At 48.6% G+C, this 20,789-nt stretch overlaps 1 protein-coding gene across 1 annotated transcript in view; it reads left to right on the top strand.

Annotated features, from left to right (window-relative positions):
* The window catches only part of MDGA1 (MAM domain containing glycosylphosphatidylinositol anchor 1), a 147,958-nt gene that overhangs the window by 49,135 nt on the left and 78,034 nt on the right, over positions 1–20,789 (top strand). The window contains exons 3-7 of the mRNA XM_076335550.1: positions 2,252–2,426; positions 7,895–8,091; positions 10,914–11,046; positions 16,271–16,540; positions 17,492–17,821. Coding sequence (XP_076191665.1) covers positions 2,252–2,426; positions 7,895–8,091; positions 10,914–11,046; positions 16,271–16,540; positions 17,492–17,821 — 1,105 coding nt within the window. The remainder of the gene's footprint in view (positions 1–2,251; positions 2,427–7,894; positions 8,092–10,913; positions 11,047–16,270; positions 16,541–17,491; positions 17,822–20,789) is intronic.

Genomic DNA, 20,789 nt, shown 5'->3' with positions numbered 1-20,789 from the left:
CTGAGCCCCGCGCAGAGCACGCTGGTCATTGCTTTATGGCCACCGACCAGAGGCAGATTCAGACTTGCAGAGCTGGATATATCCATGCTGTGGTCAAAGTCACGGTTCAGTGGAGAGATACAGAGCTGAGCTTGGCTAACTGCTGCAGTCCTTCCCCAGGGTCCCTAGAGGGTTGTATAGCCTCAAGCCCCATGCAGCCACCTCCCCACCCTTCAGATACTCAAGCAGGCTGGTTCAATGTTAGCGTGGATATGTCTATAGAGATACTGGACCAGAGCATGGGTCTGCCCGCTCTGGGACAGTGTGGTAGGAGTGGCAGCTGGTGTGTGCTAGGAGGCTGGATGTGCCAGAATACACTCAAGGGAGCCAAGTACGATACTTGTGCCTTCTTGGCCCCCTTCCCCAATCCTGCCAAAGATGTTAGTGCTGAGAAGCCATACGTCTGCATACACCAATCAACGCCTCTGTGCACTTGCTTGTGAGGAGCTACTTGGCTAAGAGACGATGGCAAAGGAGAGGGAGAGAGACTCAGCCAGAAGGATTTGAAACGGTTTATCCATCAAAGCATATCCTAGAAACAATAAAAAGGAAATGATCTGAACCAGACCAGCAAAAATGACCAGCCTAGGCTTGTGACAGTGATGGGCAGATGACAGCTGTGTAGGTCAGAAATGAGGAAGGTGGTAGGGCTGGCCCTGCCTAAGGATGTTGAATGTGTGGGAAAGTGCTGGCAGGTTGTGGGGATTTGAGCCTGAATAGCCAGAGAGATTGTTGGAGCAGAGCCTGATGCAGACAGCATGCTAGTGGGCAACATCGTGGCTTGTCATTGCCTGGACATGCACAGGGGACACCAGAGTGTGGAACCAGGCATGACCAGGGAGGCTGGGACCCGCGCACATAAAACGTGGCATGTGTCCTATCTCTGCCCTCCCTCCTCATGGATAGATTTCTTCCCCAGCTAAGCTCTTATCCTAACCTTCATTTAATCTTTTCTTTTCCCTTCTATCAGCCAGTCATTAAAGCATGAATATGTGGCCAAAATGAGATTGAAATTGAAAAGATTAAAGAGCTGCCTGAAGTGTCCTTGCAAACAGGAGACTCTGAGAGTCTTGGGGCCCTCAGACGATTTCATAATAAGCCTACAAAGGCTAAATAAATCCATGGTCATTAGCTCCAAAAATCTGCTCAGCCTAGTGCTCTGGGAGTGGGATGTAGACACCCCTGCATCTTTCTAGAGCATCAGTGTCGATCAGGTGGTGGCGGTGAGCTTTAAGCAAAGTCTGGGGGAGGAGTCAAGGTATCTGGTCCATCTCGTCTGTGGCCAATGTTGAATGAAAGTCTGTCTCCTTTCTGTTGGTTGATCTTGCTAGATCTCAGTCCCAGAGTCTAGATGGGCACGAGTGTAGGAGACCACCAGTCAGCAACCTTTAGAACGGAGGTTGCAGATATAGGAAACCAATGGGCTGAGAAAAGCCATCTCTGTCTCTCATTTTATGGACTGCAGAAAACAAGGGGGAAGCTTGTACCACCACTGCTAGGGCTGTACCTCATTCTAGACATAAGAATACCATTCAGTCTTTAGGAGTGCTGTCCTCTTGCCACCATTCACCATGAAATATGAAGCTCCGTTGCCCCACAAGCCAGGATCTTAAGACATGTAACGTAAGGACAAAAAATGCAAGATAGCTTGAAATCTGAAGGGATTTTTTCTTTTCCTTTTCTGTATCTTTAAAATCAAAGTAAAAGCTTGTGTACTGCCAAAGGATGACTTATAAAAATAACATATACAGGGGTTCCCTGTGGGAAAGGGGCAAGAGCTAGATAGCAACTGCATTTTCTCACTCTTACTTGGAAAAGCAAACAGCAGAAATAGCCTTGCTGTCCGGAGAAAGATGAAAGAGTGTTGACTGCAGTAAAAGCTCTGTAGCTGTGAGCTGATGTCTGCTGTAGCTTTGTGGCCTACCAGCCACATGGGGTCCCAAGGCTTAATGCTGAAAGTCCTGTGCTATGCAGGTAGTGGTATAAAACTAACCAAGTTCCTGGGTTTGCAGAATCGGAGCAGGAGTGGTAAATATGCACTGTCTGTCTGGGTGAACTGAGGGGTGAACTTTGGTAAGGTCTGGTGTGCTGGGCCCATTTTTGAAAATGGCTAGGGAGGAGGGGGAAGAGGAGCAAAGGCAGTGCTGCTGTCCCCTCGGATCTCTAGTTTGTGTCACTGATTGCTTGTATTTCTCTTGTTCTTCTTGTGCAGGTGAGATGGACCAAAACTGCTGGCAGCGCGTCGGACAAATTCCAAGAGACGTCAGTGCTTAACGAGACCCTTCGGATTGAGAAGATACAAAGGCTGCAGGGGGGCCGCTATTACTGTAAAGCAGAAAATGGGGTTGGGGTCCCTGCCATCAAGTCCATTCGAGTAGATGTGCAGTGTAAGTCGTTTAGCGGCAACCCAGACCTTCCCACAGTTCTACTGCATGTCTCTGCCTTGCTGCGGGGCCGGCAGGGAGCTGCATTGCCCTAGCACCACACACACCTGATTCAGGAGCAAAGGGACTGGTGTGCTGTCCCCAGGGTCCCTTTCCCCTAGGAGATTAGGTCCATCCACAAAAAAGATAGCTCTGCCTGCCCATGTGAGTCATTCTTGTCTAGGTGCCGTGATGTCTGTCACTTCCAGAGGTCCCTACCACTTGTCTGGGATGTAGCATTGTAGATGGCTTCTGCTTTCTTTGACTTCATTTTGAAGCTGGCAATGCTTGAAGCAAACCAATGCTTCTTGAAATTGGTAGTGCCTCAGATGCTTGGGGCATTCCTGAAACCAGTGCCCTGCTCCCAGCATTGCTACTTCTGCAGCATGGTGGAAACAGAGCAAAAGACTCTGGGATGCACCTGAGGAGGCTGAGCTGTGAAGGGGTGAACACGAAGGAATCTGTGAGGACCCCTTGGTTTCAGTGACTCAGCGTTTCTCTGGCTGGTTGCAATGTCCATCCTTCTTGTGTCCTGGAGATGCTGTTAGCGGTTCTCCGCCTTGGGCCCCAAATTTTGAAGGTTTCTCATGCTGGCTTAATGTTGTTTATTCTTGGGCTGCTGTGGCCGAAAGGGAGGGAAAATAAACTTATCCCATAACCCCCATATGGGAGGAATCGAAGATTTAAGGTCTAGGCAACTTTTGCAGAGATTTGTTCTCTTGGGGAAGATTACCATTCTGCTTATTGTCCTTGGCTATCCACTATTCCAGTTTTCTCCAACCCGACTAACACCCTCTCCTCACTTATATCTTCTGAGAAGGCCTAGCCAGCTAGAGGTTGATGCTAAAAAGATGTAAAGTGTGATAAAGCAGCTGGAACTCTCCCCAAACTTGTCACCATCTGTTCCCACGCTCCTAGCAAGACAGTCTTCTGTGCTGAGGTGCACTGTGGTTATCTGTCAGTGGAGCAACCTCCAGGCTTCGAAACCCCAGTACCTGCCTAGAGTCTGGGCAGAGCTCTCTTGACAGCAACTGCTGCCTGACTGCTTCCTCTTAGTCCTGCTGTCCAGCCCTACAATGATGTGACCCTCACAAAGTATGCCATAGACTTGAACATCCTTAGGCTTTGGTAGGTTCATGATCCGCAGTTGTATTATGGCTTGGGGCAGCTCCCGTCTCTGTTCCTTCCTTGCCCTACCCTGTACTGGAGTAGTGTAGTGTGAGCACCATCCTACAGGCTGGGAAAATAGATTGCTTCAGCAGCAGCCACTTTGGATAGGCTGAGCGTTTCTTCATGGGCATTACATAGCTTTGTTTGGAGGAGTTCTGACGCCCACCTAGATCTGCTTGGCTTCTCTGCTCATTTCTTCTCCTACATGTGGTGGAGGCATATGATAACTCTCCATTGCAAAGGGGACTTGCTTGTCTCAAGCCTCAGTATGATACCTTGCCAGGGCCTGTGTCTCTAAGAACAGGACTGTGGCGTGAATCTCTTTATGCCCTGAGGGCGCTCCCTTTACTTCTGGGGTGCAGGCTGGAGCTAGAGTGATGTAGTGTCCCGTGGTCCCTCGTGCAGCTCTGACCTGTAGAACTGTGGGGCTAATGGGGTGGCCAAGGGCTTTCTCATACTAACATCTACTCTGCAGATGGACTTGGTAATGCACCTCTGTTCTGCTCACTTGTTTTTTGGGGAGGAGAGACTATTTTCTGCTAGTATTTGCAGTAGGTACAAGGGAACACATAGGAAAAGCCACAGTTTTTGTTGAACGCTTACCCAGGCAACCTGCAGCTGAATGAACCAGAATTTGAAAACAAACCCCTTCTTTCCCTGCATCCCAATTTGTAGTTGGAGGTAAGTAATCACCCTCATGTGAACCTTGGTGTCCTTGACAGCTAGTGCTAGTCCTCACTCATACTTTTAGTATTAGACAGCAAGGTTGTGCAGAGAGCATCACTGGTGCCAAGAGGATATTAAACTGGAAACACTAACCTGTGTAGCGAGTTATTCCTTTGCCCCAAGTGGGCATCAAGTGAGGCTTTAAAGTATTGGTTAGATACTGGCAGAGGGGCAGCTGCTGTTTGGAGTATTTCCATGTGGGAGAAAGGGAAAGTAAAGAAAAAGAAAGAATGGATGTTTACAAGCTTATATTGCACATGAAACATCCCATGTGATCATCTCCATGGGCAGCCTTGGGCCAAATTTATTATTTGTGCAGCTCACTGACATCAGTGGCGTTACTCATACATCAAGGACATAGGTATCGTCGTAGGTCTTATTTTAGCTTTTCTCAGGAGAGCTAGACTTAGAGCTGACTGCTACGAAAGAAGGCTGAAAGATTTGAGGGAGGAAAGGTTTAGCAACCAAAAGGAAGATGATGTTTTCTGTGTGGGGAGTAGCTGGGAACCAGGAGACCTGAATGGTGAGTATCTTCTTTGATCAGTAAGGGAAGTGTTTTGCCTGCATCCTGCTGAGAAATGTAGCCTCAGAAGGATCGTAGCTACAGAGTTACTCATGTAAAGTGTGAACAAATAAAGGAGGGTTAAGGACAAAGAAGGGGGAAAGAGGAGAGGCTGTGCCAAAGGTCCTAGTCCAAGAGAATTTGGTGTAAAATTCGGTCATCCTATGGCTATGTGGAGACAGCACTGTATGAAGAGGAGCCTTTTTCTCTCCACCTTTGTATGTTTTTCTTCAGCCTTGGGTTTTGTGGTTTTTTTCTGTGCCTTGTCATTGTTCTGCTAATGGCTGTACTCATATCTCTGAGCTGTGGTGTGGTCAAGCTGACAAATCTCAGGTCCCATTACAATTGCTGTCTACCAAGCATACAGCTCATTAAAATATGCAAATCCACAAGTTGACACTTGTGATTCAGCAGAGAATATGCGTTATTTGGATGACACGTTAGCAGAAGCTCATCCCTGCTTCCCCCTTCCTTTCTGGGAGTCAGATTTCCAAACTTACAAATCTCTAAAATAAAATATCGTGAAAATTAGGTGGCATAGGAGAGCAGGAGGTGATGAGCTCGTGTCCTCTTCCTCTCTGCTAAAGTGCACACAGAAGACAGTGCTGGTAGTACAAGGGGATACTGGGTGCACGTGCCTCAGTTTCCTCGCAGTTGAAGGTGGGGTCATAAGGCTGCTGAAAAGGTAGAATTGCTTCAGCTGAGCTCAACAGATGCCTTATAAGACATGCTTAAGGGCATGGGGACAGATTTCAGTTTTAGAGGGTCAATTGGTCCCATCTTGTCAAATGGGATCTTTACATTTAATCCCAATCAGTCTCAAAGTGGTTCTGGGAGGAGAACACCTCTGTGGTTTTCCCCATGCTTCCTTGATGTTCAAACATTGGTGTCTGGTGCAAAAGTCCAAGAAAATGATCCCTTTTTTAGCAGGAGGGCAGCCCCTGGGGAGCAGCGTGCCCTGGGTGGATAGAGAAAGTATGCTCCCTGCAGGGCTATTGCTGGCGTCCTTGCAAGTAAAGTAACTGATAACCATGGCTCCAATCGTGACAGCTGCGTGTCTGGTGCAGGTATGGTGAGGGAATTGGAAGGACCATATTCTGTAAAGGGAGAAAACAGAAAAGAATCTGATTAGTTTAGGGGTGAGTGATAGGGTGTGGTGGGTTGACCCTGGCTGGACGTCAGGTGCCCACCAAAGCCCCTCCTCAGCTGGACAGGGGAGAGAAAATATAGCGAAAGGCTCGTGGGTCGAGATAAGGACAGGGAGATTGCTCAGCAATTACTGTCATGGGCAAAACAAACTCAGCTTGAGGAAATTAGTTTAATTTATTACCAATCAAATCAGAGTAGGGTAATGAGAAAAAACCTAAATCTTAAAACACCTTCCCCCCACCCCTTCCTTCTTCCCAGGCTCAACTTTACTCCTGAATTCTCTACCTCTTCCCCTCAGCAGTGCAGGGGGATGGGGAATGGGGGTTGCGGTCAGTTCATCACATGTTGTCTCTGCCGCTCCTTCCTCCTCAGCAGGGACATCTCACACTCTTCCCCTGCTCCAGTGTGGGGTCCCTCCCATGGGAGACAGTCCTCCATGAACTTCTCCAACGTGAGTCCTTCCCACGGGCTACAGTACTCCACAAGCTGCTCCAGCAGGGGTCCTTTCCACAGGGTGCAGTTCTTCAGGAACAGACTGCTCCAGAGCGGGTCACAAGTCCTGCCAGCAAACCTGCTCCAGTGTGGGCTCCCTCTCTCCACAAGTCCACAGGTCCTGCCAGGAGCCTGCTCCAGTGCAGGCTTCCCATGGGGTCACAGCCTCCTTCGGGCATCCACCTGCTCTGGTGTGGGGTCCTCCACGGGCTTCAGGTGAATATCTGCTCCACTGTTAACCTCCATGGGCTGCAGAGGCACAGCCTGCCTCACCATGGTCTTCACCACGGGCTGCAGTGCCTGGAGCACCTCCTCCCCCTCCTTCTTCACTGACCTTGGTGTCTGCAGAGTTGTTTCTCTCACATCTCGCTCCTCTCTCCGCTGCTGTTTGCTGTTGCGCAGTAATGTTTTCCCCTTCTTAAATATGTTATCACAGAGCTGCTACCACCATCACTAATTGGCTCAGTCTTGGAGCCAGCTGGCATTGGCTCTATTGAACATAGGGGAAGCTTCTAGCAGTTTCTCACAGAAGTCCCTCCTGTAGCCCCCCTGCTACCAAAACCTTGCCACGCAAACCCAATACATAGGGATGCAGTGAGTAGAAGTTGCTGAAGAGGGAGAGTCAGTACAGACCTTGAACAGAAGAAAATACACACAGGATATTTTAATAGGAAGAGAGAGAAATTGTACATACCTTTCACAGTGTTTTCCATCTTGTGTTCCCATGGCACCCCATGAGACTTGCTCCTGTCTAGGAGATGACTCTCCATCTCAGCTCCTTGATCTTGTCCTGACTTCTACTCTCGCCCCTTGACTTGAAGGTTTGTCATGTCCTTTGTGTGGGCATCTCACAGCCGTGGGCTTAGCCCCATGATTTCAGGAGGGATTTGGGAAGTGGAAAGTGGTAGCAGAAGAAATGATGATGGAGCAGAGTTTCCTGGGATCCTTCTGACCTCTCACTGAAGTAGAGAGCAGTGATTTGGGGTGTGGGGTGTCACTGGGGAAGGTGAAGCAGCCCACTGGTCTGAGGTGTGTGGCAGGCAGGCAGTTTGCTCGAGGACCACATGGGATCTGCAAACCAGAGGGTGCTTTCTATTCTCTGAAGGTTGTGTGGTGAGCGGGAGAATTTTGGCTTCTCCTGTCTGTTCCCTTTTAGATATTGCTTGTGTTACCTGCCCTCAGATCAGCTCTTATTTCAGCAGTTGTCATCAGCCAAATGTGTGGGAGCTTCCCCTCACCTCTATGGTGCCTGGAGCATCATCTGCTCTGCAGGCTGTACGTGCAAACCAAGCTTCACTAACAACTGCTGCGGCCCTCCTTACTTTCCTTCCAGATCTAGATGAACCTGTTCTCACCGTTCACCAGACCATCAGCGATGTACGTGGCAGCTTCTACCAGGAGAAGACTGTCTTCCTCCGCTGCACTGTCAACTCCAACCCACCAGCTCGCTTCATCTGGAAACGGGGAGCTGAGACACTTTCCCACAGTCAGGACAATGGCGTGGACATCTATGAACCCCTCTACACACAGGTGAAAAAACCCAAACCTCCACCAGCTTGTGTTGAGCATCTTGCTGATGCAGGGCACTCTGTAGTGGATGGCATTTCTTTCCCTGTGTGGATTACGATGCTGGGGAGAGGGTGGTGGCCACTGCAAGGAGCACTGTCTCCAAAAGGGCTGGTAGAGCCTACTTCTGTATGCAGGTTCCCAGGGGATAAGAGCAGCAGAGCAGCAGGAGGGAGCATGACAGCCTAGAAGTCCCTTCCCCTTTTTGGCACTGTCCCTGAGGGCAGGTCACAGCTCCCCCAATGAGGTTATGTGGCTGTTGGATGGCTGAGACTAATATCCAAGCAAACAATCCCAAGATTTGGTCTCCTCTATCTCCCATTACTAATTTTTTTTTTTCTTAATTGAGTGCCCAAGCTCTATAAATCAGGGGAATTGCTTCCTGTTTAGCAGTGTGAGTGAATGGCAGGAATTGCTGTGGGATCCACGAGGCAAATGATGAAGAGCTTTTCCCAATGGCCATAAGTAACAGAGGCAGCCCAACTGCCTGGGCACTTTCTGACTGTCGTGCTGTGACAGGATATCCACATCCTTTCTGTTTCTCCTGCTTGACTATGCTGGACTTGCCCCTCTGAACGTCACTTTCTTCACAGTAATTAGCCCGCCAATGCAGTGGGAGACGGAGGGGAATTTTTCTTTTCCCAAGGCACTTTGGGCATGTTATCCTAAGCTGAGCTCTGGCTCTGAATGTCCTTCAGATATTAACCAGGCCACTCAGCAGCACAAGGCAGTGATGGGTGGGAAGGGAGGGCTGAAAGGGCCACTCCCCAGAGCACCCATTTCATCCCACGCACCTCCTCGCATTCCCAAAGCTGGGCCCTGAGCACATTCTGGCCGATTTCTGAGCGATGCTCCAGGCAACCTTTCAGTTAATGTAGTCGTGTTCATATTTTATTGAAACACACCATCTCTGCAGGTCATGGAAATGGGCAGCCAAATGGAAACATTCAGGATGAGGAGAGAGAAGAGAGCTGCAGGTTAGCGGCAGATATGCAGAAACGCTGTAGGTCAGCGCTGCTGTTGGGCCCTGAAGAAAGCTTTGTCTAGTCCAGTGCTATGTGGCATCCAACCAGGATATCCCTGGCCTTAGAGGAAGCCACCATGGGCTCTTCCAGCTTCCACTAAGCTCAGTGTAATTAACAGGAGACATTGCTTAATGAGAGGATGCCTTAGGACTTGAAATATTTTCATCAGCTAAATCAGGCATCTGGCAGAATTTCACTGTGTTGCAGCATTAATGTGTCAGTGACTCAGCATTCTGCAGCTCCTGTCAAGCAGTGTTCCCACCATGAAGGGTCATTCCCAGCTCTCAGAGGGGGTGTTAGGACTGCTGTGCTCACACAGGCATGCCCTTACGGTCCTCTCCTTAGCACCAGCATAAACCTGTGAGTTTGGGTTGGTAAGAGTCAAAGTTAACAAAAACACACCTCTGCAACACTATTGGGAGGGGAAAATGTTGCTGGAGCTCAAATACACTATGTTTAACAAAGCACCCTTCGCAGGGGTTTGTAATACTGTCTTAGACATGAACTGGTATCGGTGTCGGGTTTGGGTAGGCGTTTACATCAAAAAGAAGGTGAAGACTTTACTGTTTAAGCTTTTTAAAACTTATTTACGCTGAAGGTTTATACACATTTACCCAACATTTACTAATCAATAAACAGGATACATATGACACTGTAAGTAAGTAGTTGACATGCACATTGGTAAATGCCATCATTTGTGTGGCATAGCAACAAATCTCAGGGGACAGGACTTTCATAGGGTTATTGGTCTCCAAGGTATTTATATTTCTAATTTGCTCAGTTCAGATCCTTGTTCTCTGCATATTAGCATGCCTGAGCTCATCGTCCAGTCCCTTGAGGTTGTCCTCAAGAGGACTTGTCGTGCTGTCACCTTTCTCACATTTGCAGGCAATTATGGAATGGTTTCTCCAAAAGAGATTTAGACAAACACAAGGACAACAGCAGCGACAAGCTGTCATGGGAAGACATATGAGTTGCAGGGTGTATAAACCACAGGATGCATCTCGGAGCTTTCCACATTCCATAAATAAAAATCTACAGAATGCATCTATTGTTAATTTAACAACTTGTTTCTGTTTCTATAACAAGCCAGTAACTAATGGAGTGCCAGGGAGTGATTTTGCTTGTTACCATAGTATGAGAAAAGGCTATCAAAGTCCGTGCAGTCACTCTGGATTTACACCAGCATAAATGAGATTAGAATCTGGAGAAGAAAGATCAGAAAGTTTTGGGAGGTTCTTTGAGTATTGCTCTAAATTATCTTTTTTCCCCTGTACTGCAAATTTTTACAGCGTAACTGTTGAACTTGTCATATTTAGGCCAGAGTTAGTGCCTGAATCTGCTTTGCTTTACTTTGGGTTTGCAATGTTGAGACCCCAGTGACATCCCTTGGGTTCCTATCAACATCTTGGTGTGAGATCTCAGGGTCTGTTCTGGGACGTTTAAGGTTTTTCAAGTTCCGCAAGATGATTCTGATGGCAGTTGATGAGAAATTATGCCTAGACCTGTTCGGCAGTGCTTTCAGGTTAAATGTCAGTCGGTTGCTGGGTGTTTTGAGAAATCCTGGAGGTGGAGTTACCACTGCAAACATTTTGTGTCTCCTTTATATATAGCTAGGGGGGCTTGGAGTCTGCACAGTTCCCTGAGGTTTTGATGGGAGCTGCTGGTAATCTGTAAACTTCGGGACAGGTTATGGACTTGCAATGATGAGCTGTGCCTTGTACACCTGTGTCTTTCCCCGCCTTTTTTCCCAACTCCCAGGGTGAAACCAAAGTCCTGAAGCTGAAGAACCTGCGGCCCCAGGATTATGCCAGCTACACGTGCCAGGTGTCCGTCCGCAATGTCTGCAGCATCCCTGACAAATCCATCACCTTCCAGCTCACAAACACCACAGGTAAGAGGGGACGCAGAGGGTCCCTGTGGCCCTCTGACCCCTCACTGCTCCACAGCCATTACCCCTCCAGGAGGGTAATACAGCACCCTGTCCAGGGCCAGCAGCACCTCACGTTCATGCACATGTCTGCTAGGATTACAAATCCTTCACGCAGAAGTTTTGTGGCTAGGGACGCTCTAATTTCTTGTAGCTCTGTGTATAGCCGGTGCCTTGGCCAGGCCTGCCGTGAGATCATTAAAAAAGACTACGTGTAGGTGTTGAGGCATTATGTATTTTTTAATCCAGACACTGTTTTATTTATTTATAATTCTAAGTGACTTTAAAAATAGATTCGATACTGTCTAGAGCAGGGCAGATGCTGCAGGAGTTATTACAAATAATTCATTCGTGTGTGACTCTGGCCTGGTTTGCCAGGCTGCGCTTTCAGCACCTCCCAGCTAACAGGCTCTGCTGGTGCTGATGGTTGTGGAAAGCAAGTATCTCCGGTGCCTTCCCAATAAATAAATTTTACGCTGATATTCATACTGGCAGTGCTTGAGTGCGCCTCCGGTTGGAAACAGAATCAGTTTGGTGCCTCTTGCTTGACCTGCAATAACTGACTGATAACTGAGTATCATGTACCAAATACTTGCAAGGACCTGATTGCAACTTGTCCATTAAAAAACCCCTAAAAACCACACCCACAAAAAACCCCACCCACAAAGCCCCGACATGTGATGAATAGTTTCAAATAATAAGTAGATGTCAGGAATTCCAGCCCTGGCATATTCCATGATCAGAAAGAAGGGCATTGTAGTTGTTTGAATTATTCACCTCTCTAATGTAACACAAAGCAGTTTGCATCCCTTGTGTCATCTTTGTGCAGTGGTAACAGAACTCTTTTGATGTTGTCAACTGTTGATGGGATATTGTTGATACTGTATAAATTATGTTTATTGATCTGACTTGAGCCCAAGGTGCTGAACAATAGTTGCATCATTTTATGTAGAAAGAAGAAAAATAACGAACTTAAGAGAGTGAACTGTAGCTAATGTCAGAAAAAAATATTCTGTATGTAGTAAGATCTTGGAACATGTCTCGAGCAACTCACACTACTGCCTGAATTTCTCAGGATGAGACTGTAGCAAATGCTGGAATATTCCCTTTAAAAACTTATCTTGTGCTCATGATGAAGAAAGGGATCTCATACAGCTCTTCTTCCCTGTTGTGTCTTTACCTTTGAAGAGTTAGAAAATCAAATTTCTCTTCATGTCCACTCCCCCCTGCCAGCCCAAGCGCAGGGAAACCATCCTTCATTTCAGTCCAGCCCCTTTACTGAGTGAATGGGGAAGATGTATTTTCAGATTGTAGCTGGATCAGAAGCCAGTGAGATGGCTGAATTTACACCAGCTTCTTAGGTACTTACCTAAGCTCTGAACCTGGACCACATAGCACATACATCTAGTTCTTTTTTCCTGTTGTTTAGTTATAGTTGCATATTTATAAATAGTTACAGTGGAGCCTGACACTACAAGATCAAAGTGGCCATGGAAAATGTGTTCCTAGCAAATGGTATTAAAAACTGGCGGTGAAAATGAAGCTGGCATTGTGGTGTGAGCAGGGTTTGTGTTAACACAAGTATATTTAACATGAAATATTATCTGGTTTACTTGCCCTATAGGTAGTATTGTGCATAGATGAGAAAATATTTAAAGAAAAATCTTTAATTCTCTCCTTTTTTGCATAGGTCTTTTCTTTCACTCTTGTGCTCATGCTTTAGCAGCCTCCGCAGCCTTGTCTGGGCCCAGAATCCTGAGCAGCTTTGCTCAGGATGCCTTTGCCTTTGCAACTAAGGAGGGCCCAAAGGGCGCCGAGATGCATGGAAATAGATCTCTTAAATATTTATAGACTTAAGTACTACAGACGTAGAGGGGAATTGGTGGGTCAGGGCATGTCAGGCCAAGGGAATCTTCTCTTCCCAGTTCATTTGTTGTTCCTCAGCTGGCTCACTTTGGCTCCTCTGGCAGTGGCCTTTGGGCAGATCATAGTCTCCGGCAAGGAGATGTCCTTCTGCTGAGCTCTGTGTCAGCAGCTTAGCTCTTGCAGCAGGGGATGGGTTCTTGGTCTGCAACCTTAATGGGAAGGAGGTTTCCCCTGCTCCTCCTCTGTCCTGCTGCTGTTGTGTGGCTCTAGAGCAGTAGGTTGGGTCCGCAGAGCCACAGGACCAGCTCAGCACCATGCTGTTGTCACCTGCTCCATTAGGGTCAGGCCGATGTTTTCCCCTTCCTTGATTTCTGCAAAATTAAGCAGCCCAGCTGGTTAATTCTCCTGCAGTTTTACTGCAGCAAATTGGACTTCAAAGGGAATTGAAAGCGACTCTTTGTTTTTAATGGTCCCCTTGCTGCTCCGCAGACTCCGCCAGCAGGTTTTCTGAGCCAAGAACAAAAGGAATTGCCATAGGTTACAAATAAATGAGATTCATCTCCTGCATAACAATGTCTGTAGACTGTTAACCTCTGCTGACAGGAGTGGGACTGGGAGCCCGCACAGGTTGCCACAGCCAGGGCTCTGCTTTGGGGCACATCATGGAAGCTTGCTGCCTGGAGCTGTGTGGGTGGCAGCTTTGCAGTTTCCCTGCCTCCCTCTTGCATGCACATACAGCCTACCCTGAGGCAGTGCTTGCACCGGCATATCCCTTATTTTTTCCATGTTGCCTTGCCCAGAACATGTCACTGCTGGGCAAGATGAGTGTTGTTCAGATATGTGCACATCAAACACCACAAGATCCCTAACTCTTAACCAGAGCCTGCAGGACTTCTGGTTTGTGCTCCCCAACTCTGACATCTTCCCTCTGAACATAGGCTGGTCTCAGCCTTTCTCTGGCTCTGACAGGGATGGGTAGAGATTCCCAGGCAAGATGCTGCATCTGTCAGCTTGTCTGTGTCCTGTGAACCTGAGACCAGTTCAACGTCAGAGGGCAGGAACAGCTATTTGGCATCAGCTACGCTTATCTGACAGCCTATTAGTGACAAGAATGTGTCCTGCCAGACCATGGTGAGCTGAGCTATTGTGTTCCTGGGCTTCACTGAGTCTCATGACACCACCTGGAGCTTGGAAAGGATGTACAAGTCCTTCCTTTGCCGATTAGTGCGCATTAACCCTTGCACACTATTTCCAGGACTCCAGCAAAGAGACCTGTCAAAGGCTCTGAGTGCAGGCTGTGGCCTCCCAAAATTCAAGGACTCCAGCCACTGGCCTCAAAAAGACCAGTGCAGGTGGCAGAGGAACCACCTTCTTCCTTAGGCACAGCTGGCCACCTCTGGCATGCGCTGTGGCCAAGAGGAGGACATTTGATTCAGTGCACCAAAGCAATATCCCAGCATGGCAGTGGTTGCGCTGCTAAATTATGGCGCCGGTGCTGAGGAGAGAGCAGTCCTTCTCGCCTTGTTTGTATGGGCTGTAATTCAGAGATCCGACACAAATCCAGCACAGCTCATTAACACAGGGTCCAGGGAGAGAAGAGACGGAAATAATGATGCTGTTAAATCAGGCTTCATGAATATGGAACAATGTCTTATTTTGCATTATTATAGCTGTTACTTAAAACATACTCCCTGCCTTTGTGCTGGGGACTGCTACTTTCTCAGCTCTGTCTGGATGGAGCCAGTGATGGTGCTGACAAGGGCTTTTAAAAGGCTTTTCATGGGATGAAATAGAGAATACGAAGGGAAGTGTTTTGGATCAGTTCCTGGAGGGGGATGTAGTGAGAAGGGTGCAGAAATAAAATAAACCAAAACAGGTACTAGGGTATTCAAAGGAGAGGTTGTCTAGACATTTTGAATCAGTCCCAGTTCAGTTGTGTATGAAGGACAATCCCTGTGACCTGGTCTGTAGCCCCCAGGTCTATAGAGAAGTGTATTTGACACCTGTGGAGGTGAAGGAGGTTAAGAGCGGGTGTAGAGCTGCTGTTCGTGGTCTGTTATGGTGCAGACAGGTCCTGGTCCTCTGTGTCAGGCTCTGAGCTGCAAGGGCCAGCTGCCTGGCAAAAGCTTTGACTCTCAAAGACATCTAGTTGGGTGCGAGAGATGGAGAGGCATATCATGGGATAACTGAGGTCCTTTTTTAACGGTAGACCTTCCCTAAAACTCCTTCTTGGGATGGCAACTCTGTATGGGAGGAGTGGTTTAATCCCAACTGTCCTCAAACACAAACAGCTGTTGGGTTCAAGCAGGCTCCTCTAAGCCTGTCCTTTCTCCTTCGCCTCTCCATCAGGGTGGAGCTCTGGTGGTCAGGCAGAAGGAGCAGACTGTGACTGGTCACGCAGCTGGTGCTCTGCCTGACCTTCCCTTGAGATTGTGAGAACCGTCCAGCAAACACTGACATCCCAGTGAGCTTCCCAGAACGCTTTGGATCGGGTCCTGAGCTGCTAAGCTCAATCCATGGTTGCAACTTCCCATGCCATATGACAATGCATCTCTTGTTTTCCTGCCTTTTTTCTGTCTTTCTGTCTGTCTTTCTGTCTGTCTTTCTCAGGGCTCAGTCCAGTGTGGTGTTTCTGTTCAAGGCATAAGCAGACTAACTGTGATTCATACAATAGTATTGCAGCAAAGGAGATACAGGTGCTCTAGTAGGAGCTACCAGTTGAGCCTTTTCTCCAGTGATGCTTCTGCAGGGCATCTCTAGAGTCAGGGGAGTTACAGGGAGAACAGAAGGCACTGTGGTGTCTGCAGGGGGGTGGGCTGGGGGCAGTGCAGGTAAGCAACGCAGAGCCACAGCAGCTTTCCATTGCATTTCTGCCTTGCTGCAGTTGTTTGCATCAGGAGTCAAGAAACCTCTAGCCTTGGGTTTTCCACTGCTGAATTTTGCCTGGTTGCCACTCCTACCTGTGCAAGGGGGGTTCATCAGGCTTTTCTTCTGACCTGAGTCCTAAGCCTAGAGAACCTGCACTAAACGCTGCTAAAATATCATACCTAGCTTGTACCCCAATCCTAAGTGCTAGCGGTGGAGTGTTTTAGGTATGTTTTCTAACCATAACAGAGCAGGGTGCTCTAACTCAAAGGCATGGTAATGATAATGCTTTAGGTTCACAAACACCTTGTATTTTAATGAATTCATGGATGCCTCCAGCTCTCCCTACTCAAACCAGCTATCTTCAAGAACAAATCCTAGAAAGTATGAAGCTGTGCACAGGCAAGCGGGTGGGTCTTTTACAAGCTCCGAAGTGTCCCTCTTTGTACTCTTCCAGCCCCACCTGCTCTGAAGCTGTCTGTCAATGAGACACTGGTGGTCAACCCTGGTGACAACATCACTATGCAGTGCTCTCTGATGGGCGGTGACCCACAACCAGAGGTGGTTTGGTCTCACTCTCCTGGCCCAATGCCTCCCAACAGCCTTGTGCACGGAGGCAACCTCACTATCTGGAGGATCCGCGTGGAGGACTCGGGCTACTACAATTGCACGGCCATCAACAATGTGGGGAACCCAGCAAAGAAGACAGTGAACCTGCTGGTGCGATGTAAGTTGCTCTTCTCAGAGCATGGGTTTTCAGGGTGGAGGGGTGTCCTGGTTTCATCTGGGATGGAGTTAATTTTCTTCCTAGTAACTGGTACAGTGCTGTGTTTTGGATTTAGTGTGAGAATAATGTTGATAACACACCAATGCTTTAGTTGTTGCTAAGCAGTGCTTACACTAGTCAAGGACTTGTCAGCTTCCCATGCCCTGCCAGCGAGAAGCTGGGAGGGGGCACAGCCAGGACAGCTGACCCCAACTGGCCAAAGGGGTATTCCGTACCATGTGACGTCATGCTCAGTATATAAACGGGGAGAGTTGGCCGGGGGGCAGTGACTGCCACTCGTGAACTGGCTGGGCATTGGTCGGTGGGTGGTGAGCAATTGCATTGTGCATCGCTTGCTTTGTATATTCTTTTATCATTATTGTTATTACTATTTTCCCTTCCTTTTCTGTCCTATTAAACTGTCTTTATCTCAGCCCATGAGTTTTACTGTATTCCCACCCCTCCCGCCAATTCTCTCCCCCATCCCACTGGTGGGGGGGAGTGAGTGAACGGCTGTGTGGTGTTTAGCTGCCTGCCGGGTCAAACCACAACAAGGGGCTAGATTTGCATTTCTCGTGGCTGTTCTTGTACAGCTGAGGGTGAATGTGATACTTAGCAGAGATTAGTATTCTGGAGAAGCCACTGTGCAAGCTGCTTTTCTCCCAGACCAGCAGCTGTGCTAGCACTGCTTGCAGCCTCATCCTGGGCTGTAGCACTGTCCTGAGCTAGAGAATGATCCCAGACTGCCACATGTGAGGCCCTGGGGATCTATTGTGGGAACATAACTGGGGGAGGTCTTGAGGCAGGTGTTGCATGGAGATGTTGCCTTCCTGAGGAGCAAAGAACTGTTGTTCTGTCCCATGCAAGACACTTTGCTGTCCCTAACCAGTTTTGCACTTGTGTTCATCCCAGCCATGAAGAATGCCACGTTCCAAATCACCCCTGATGTGATCAAAGAGAGTGAGACCATCCAGTTAGGGCAGGACTTGAAGCTCTCGTGCCACGTGGATGCTGTCCCCCAGGAGAAGGTTGTCTATTCCTGGTATAAGAATGGGAAACCAGCCAGGTTCTCAGACCGGTTGCTCATCACCAGGAATGACCCCGAGCTCCCACCTGTGACCTGCAGCTTGGAGATTATTGACCTGAGGTTCAGTGACTACGGCACCTACCTGTGTGTGGCTACCTTCCAGGGAGCACCCATTCCTGACCTCAGTGTGGAGGTGAACATCTCCTCGGAGACAGGTGAGCCTCTCTGTGGCAGCTGGGGACCCCAGGAGAGTGGTTGGCATCAGTAGCTGCTCCCCACCCCCATCCCTCTGGCTTTTTTGAAGGACCTCACATGAGTGTCTTGAATCCTAGTGGGAAAAAGTATCACATCCTCAGGCAAGCATTTGGCTGAGACTGGAGATGGGTAATAGTTACAGATCCTCTGCCAGATGTGTTGTGCACCAAGCAGATCTTCCTTTATGTTTTCTCCCAGTGAAAAGTCCAAAGTGTAGTCCAGTCAAAGCTACAGAGACAGGTTTAGAGTGTGATTGTTCAAAGAAGCCTCCAAATTGTGAAGGAAGAAAGAGGGGGTGGTATTTCACCAAATTTCAAAAGTCCCTTTGCTTAGAAGGGAGTAAAACAGCAAGAAAGGTGCTCTTTCCTGTCTTTGGCATTGCTTATGAGGAATGTCCCTTTTTTCAGAGCTGTGGCCAGGAGATTGGTATCATCTGTTATAGCAAATTGTGTGAAGAACTTTAATGTTTACTGGATTGCAATTGCAATCTGTCTTGGGCACTCTCTGTAGGAGTCCAAGTGTTATAAATGCCTCCCCCCTTTAAAATCAGGGTCAAAGCTTCACCCCATGGCTTGGTGATGACAGGACTAATCCGTAAGTGTGTTTGTCAGTCACCTTGGGGACTGAAATGCAGGGTCTCAAGGCTGCCTTTTTGCTTCTGGGGAAGTGGTGGGTCCAGCTCTGCTCTCCATTACATCCCTGTCATCTTGCTGCCTTTCCAGGACGTTGGGGTACAGCACAAAGCAGCATTGGGCTAGTAACCTGGTGAGGACTCCCGAGGAGGCCAGCTGCCCACAGATGTTGTCCTGAACCTTCATGGAAAGTTTCTTCTCAGTCCCTGGTTGGGCTGGATCCATTGGTCAGGCAATCCCAGTCTTGATTCTGGACATTGCTCGCTTCAGCCCCCCAGCAGAAGGTGCTGTGACTGCTTTTGATGCTTTGGGAAGCCCCTGTCTCCCAGCAGAAACGCTGGGGCCAGCCTGCTCCCAATGGGACTGTGCCCAGTGCTCATTAGCAGCCTGGAGTCTGAGCCCTGACCCTGCCATGGACCTACTAAACACCGAAGGGTGGTGCTTCCCTTCTGCTGGCAGCCCTGGCAAGCAGGGCGCTCTCTGTGCCAGCAGACACCATCCCCGTTGTACCAGCAGGGAATAACACCTGGGGAACCCTGCAATCCTGGTGCAAAGCCAGCTCTCCCAAGCTTGTGTGGCTGCTGCCGCCAGGAGCAATTCTTTTTGCCCAAGATCACTAGATGGCAGAGTACATTTGTGTTTAAGACTGCAAGGGTAGGAGGCGGCGCAGGGCTGGGAGACCCTGGATGATCCCACCAAAAGGCTGGGCAGTGTCTGTTGGTGCAGGTGTTGGTCCAGGTGCCAGCCGACCACTGCCTCAAAGGAGGTGTCTGCGGTGGCAGGTTGCCCCGTGCTCTGGCCTGGCTGGTGGAAGGTGAGCCCCACGTGCTTATGTGGATGCTGCTGACAGGGAAGGACAGGAGGGCAGCCTGGGGCATTTTGATGCCTCTCTTTGGCATCCTGGGCCAGCAGGACCACTTTGTGATCCAGGGAATGATAGCAGCCATCCCCGCTGGAGCAGCCCTTCATGCAGCAGCTGAGGCTGTCCAGCGTGTGGCATCCCCATGAATAGACATGAGCCGCCTCCAACATGTGGTTCCTGCATAAAAACCCAGCGGGTGTTCCCCAGACCGCAGGATCAGAGCAGGATGGTGGCAGTGGTAGCTCCATGTTTCCCTGCTGAGCGAATCCTGAGCTCGCCAAGGTGGCTGCTTCCACTGAGCAGCTCTGAGGAGATAGCTTTAATTAAAAAAAAAAAATCTTCAAATGCAATTTACAGCTTTACCCCATGGAGAAAATTGCCTCTCACCAGGTGAGCAGCTGCTGGCAGTGCTGCGCGCTGAGAGTGCTGTGGTCCCTTCACGCTGTGCGGGACAGGGTGTGATGAGATTCCCCAGCCCCCAGGAGACCTGCAAACTGAAAATGTGTCCTCCCTGTTGCATAGGGAGGTCACTGCAGAGGGAGATTGGGCTGGAGCCATCCTAAATTTGCTCTTAAAGCAGCTGTGGGCTGTAACGTGTGCAATTACTGTAGTACGCTTCTTTGCTGGAGTTGAATTGAGCTAACATTGGTCACACTAGCTTGTTACAGCCTCTGTAGTTCTAAACTTTGATTTAAATGGAAACCAAGTATGTGGCCCTTGCAGTTACAGAAGTGTCAATCCAAGTGTCGCCACTGTCAGCAGGAAGGGCTGAAAGAGGAGGTTTCAGAAAATAATTACTGCCCTATTTAACTCAGTTGAACTGTTAACTCTGAAGCCTAATACAAATAAAATGTCAATATTACATGGGGTTTAGCACAAACACCCCCTTCCTTCATTCTTGTTGGAGTTGGGGACGTGAACAACAAACCTCTTCCCACCGACACCTCTGCACCCTTTAGCTGCAGTCATTGGGTTTCTTTTGAACTTTGTTTATCAGCAAAGTCTTGTTTGTCAGTTGATAGCTGGATATTTCTTGAGCATTACTCTGCCTCCAGCTCTAGCCCCGGCTTGGCAGCAGTTCTGCTGGGCAAGCTGTTCCCAGCCTGGCCTGGAAGGGATGCCAGAAGTGATCTTTGCTGGGACCCATCTCTTGCTCATGTGAGCCAGAGATAACTACTGCACTGTGAATCTCAGTATAAAGTAAGCAAAGGCAGTTAACAGAGCTGGCTCCTTGCTGTGCTTTAGGAGCAAACAGGGATCCTGGATGTCTGATAAGGCTGGAGATGTGATCTACAAGCACTAATCCTGTAAGTCTTAGTTTTGGTCTGACTTGTATAAGGGAACTAGATATCTTGTCAGATACGACTTCTATTTCTTGGCTAAAAGACTGCAGTTCCATTTGGGACATTCACTGACCAGAAGTGGAGAAATGGA

Source organism: Aptenodytes patagonicus, chromosome 3 (assembly GCF_965638725.1).
Source record: "Aptenodytes patagonicus chromosome 3, bAptPat1.pri.cur, whole genome shotgun sequence".
NCBI classification, from domain to species: Eukaryota; Metazoa; Chordata; class Aves; order Sphenisciformes; family Spheniscidae; genus Aptenodytes; species Aptenodytes patagonicus.
Note: the sequence above shows the minus strand (reverse complement) of the source record. Positions and strands in the feature narration are given on the sequence as shown.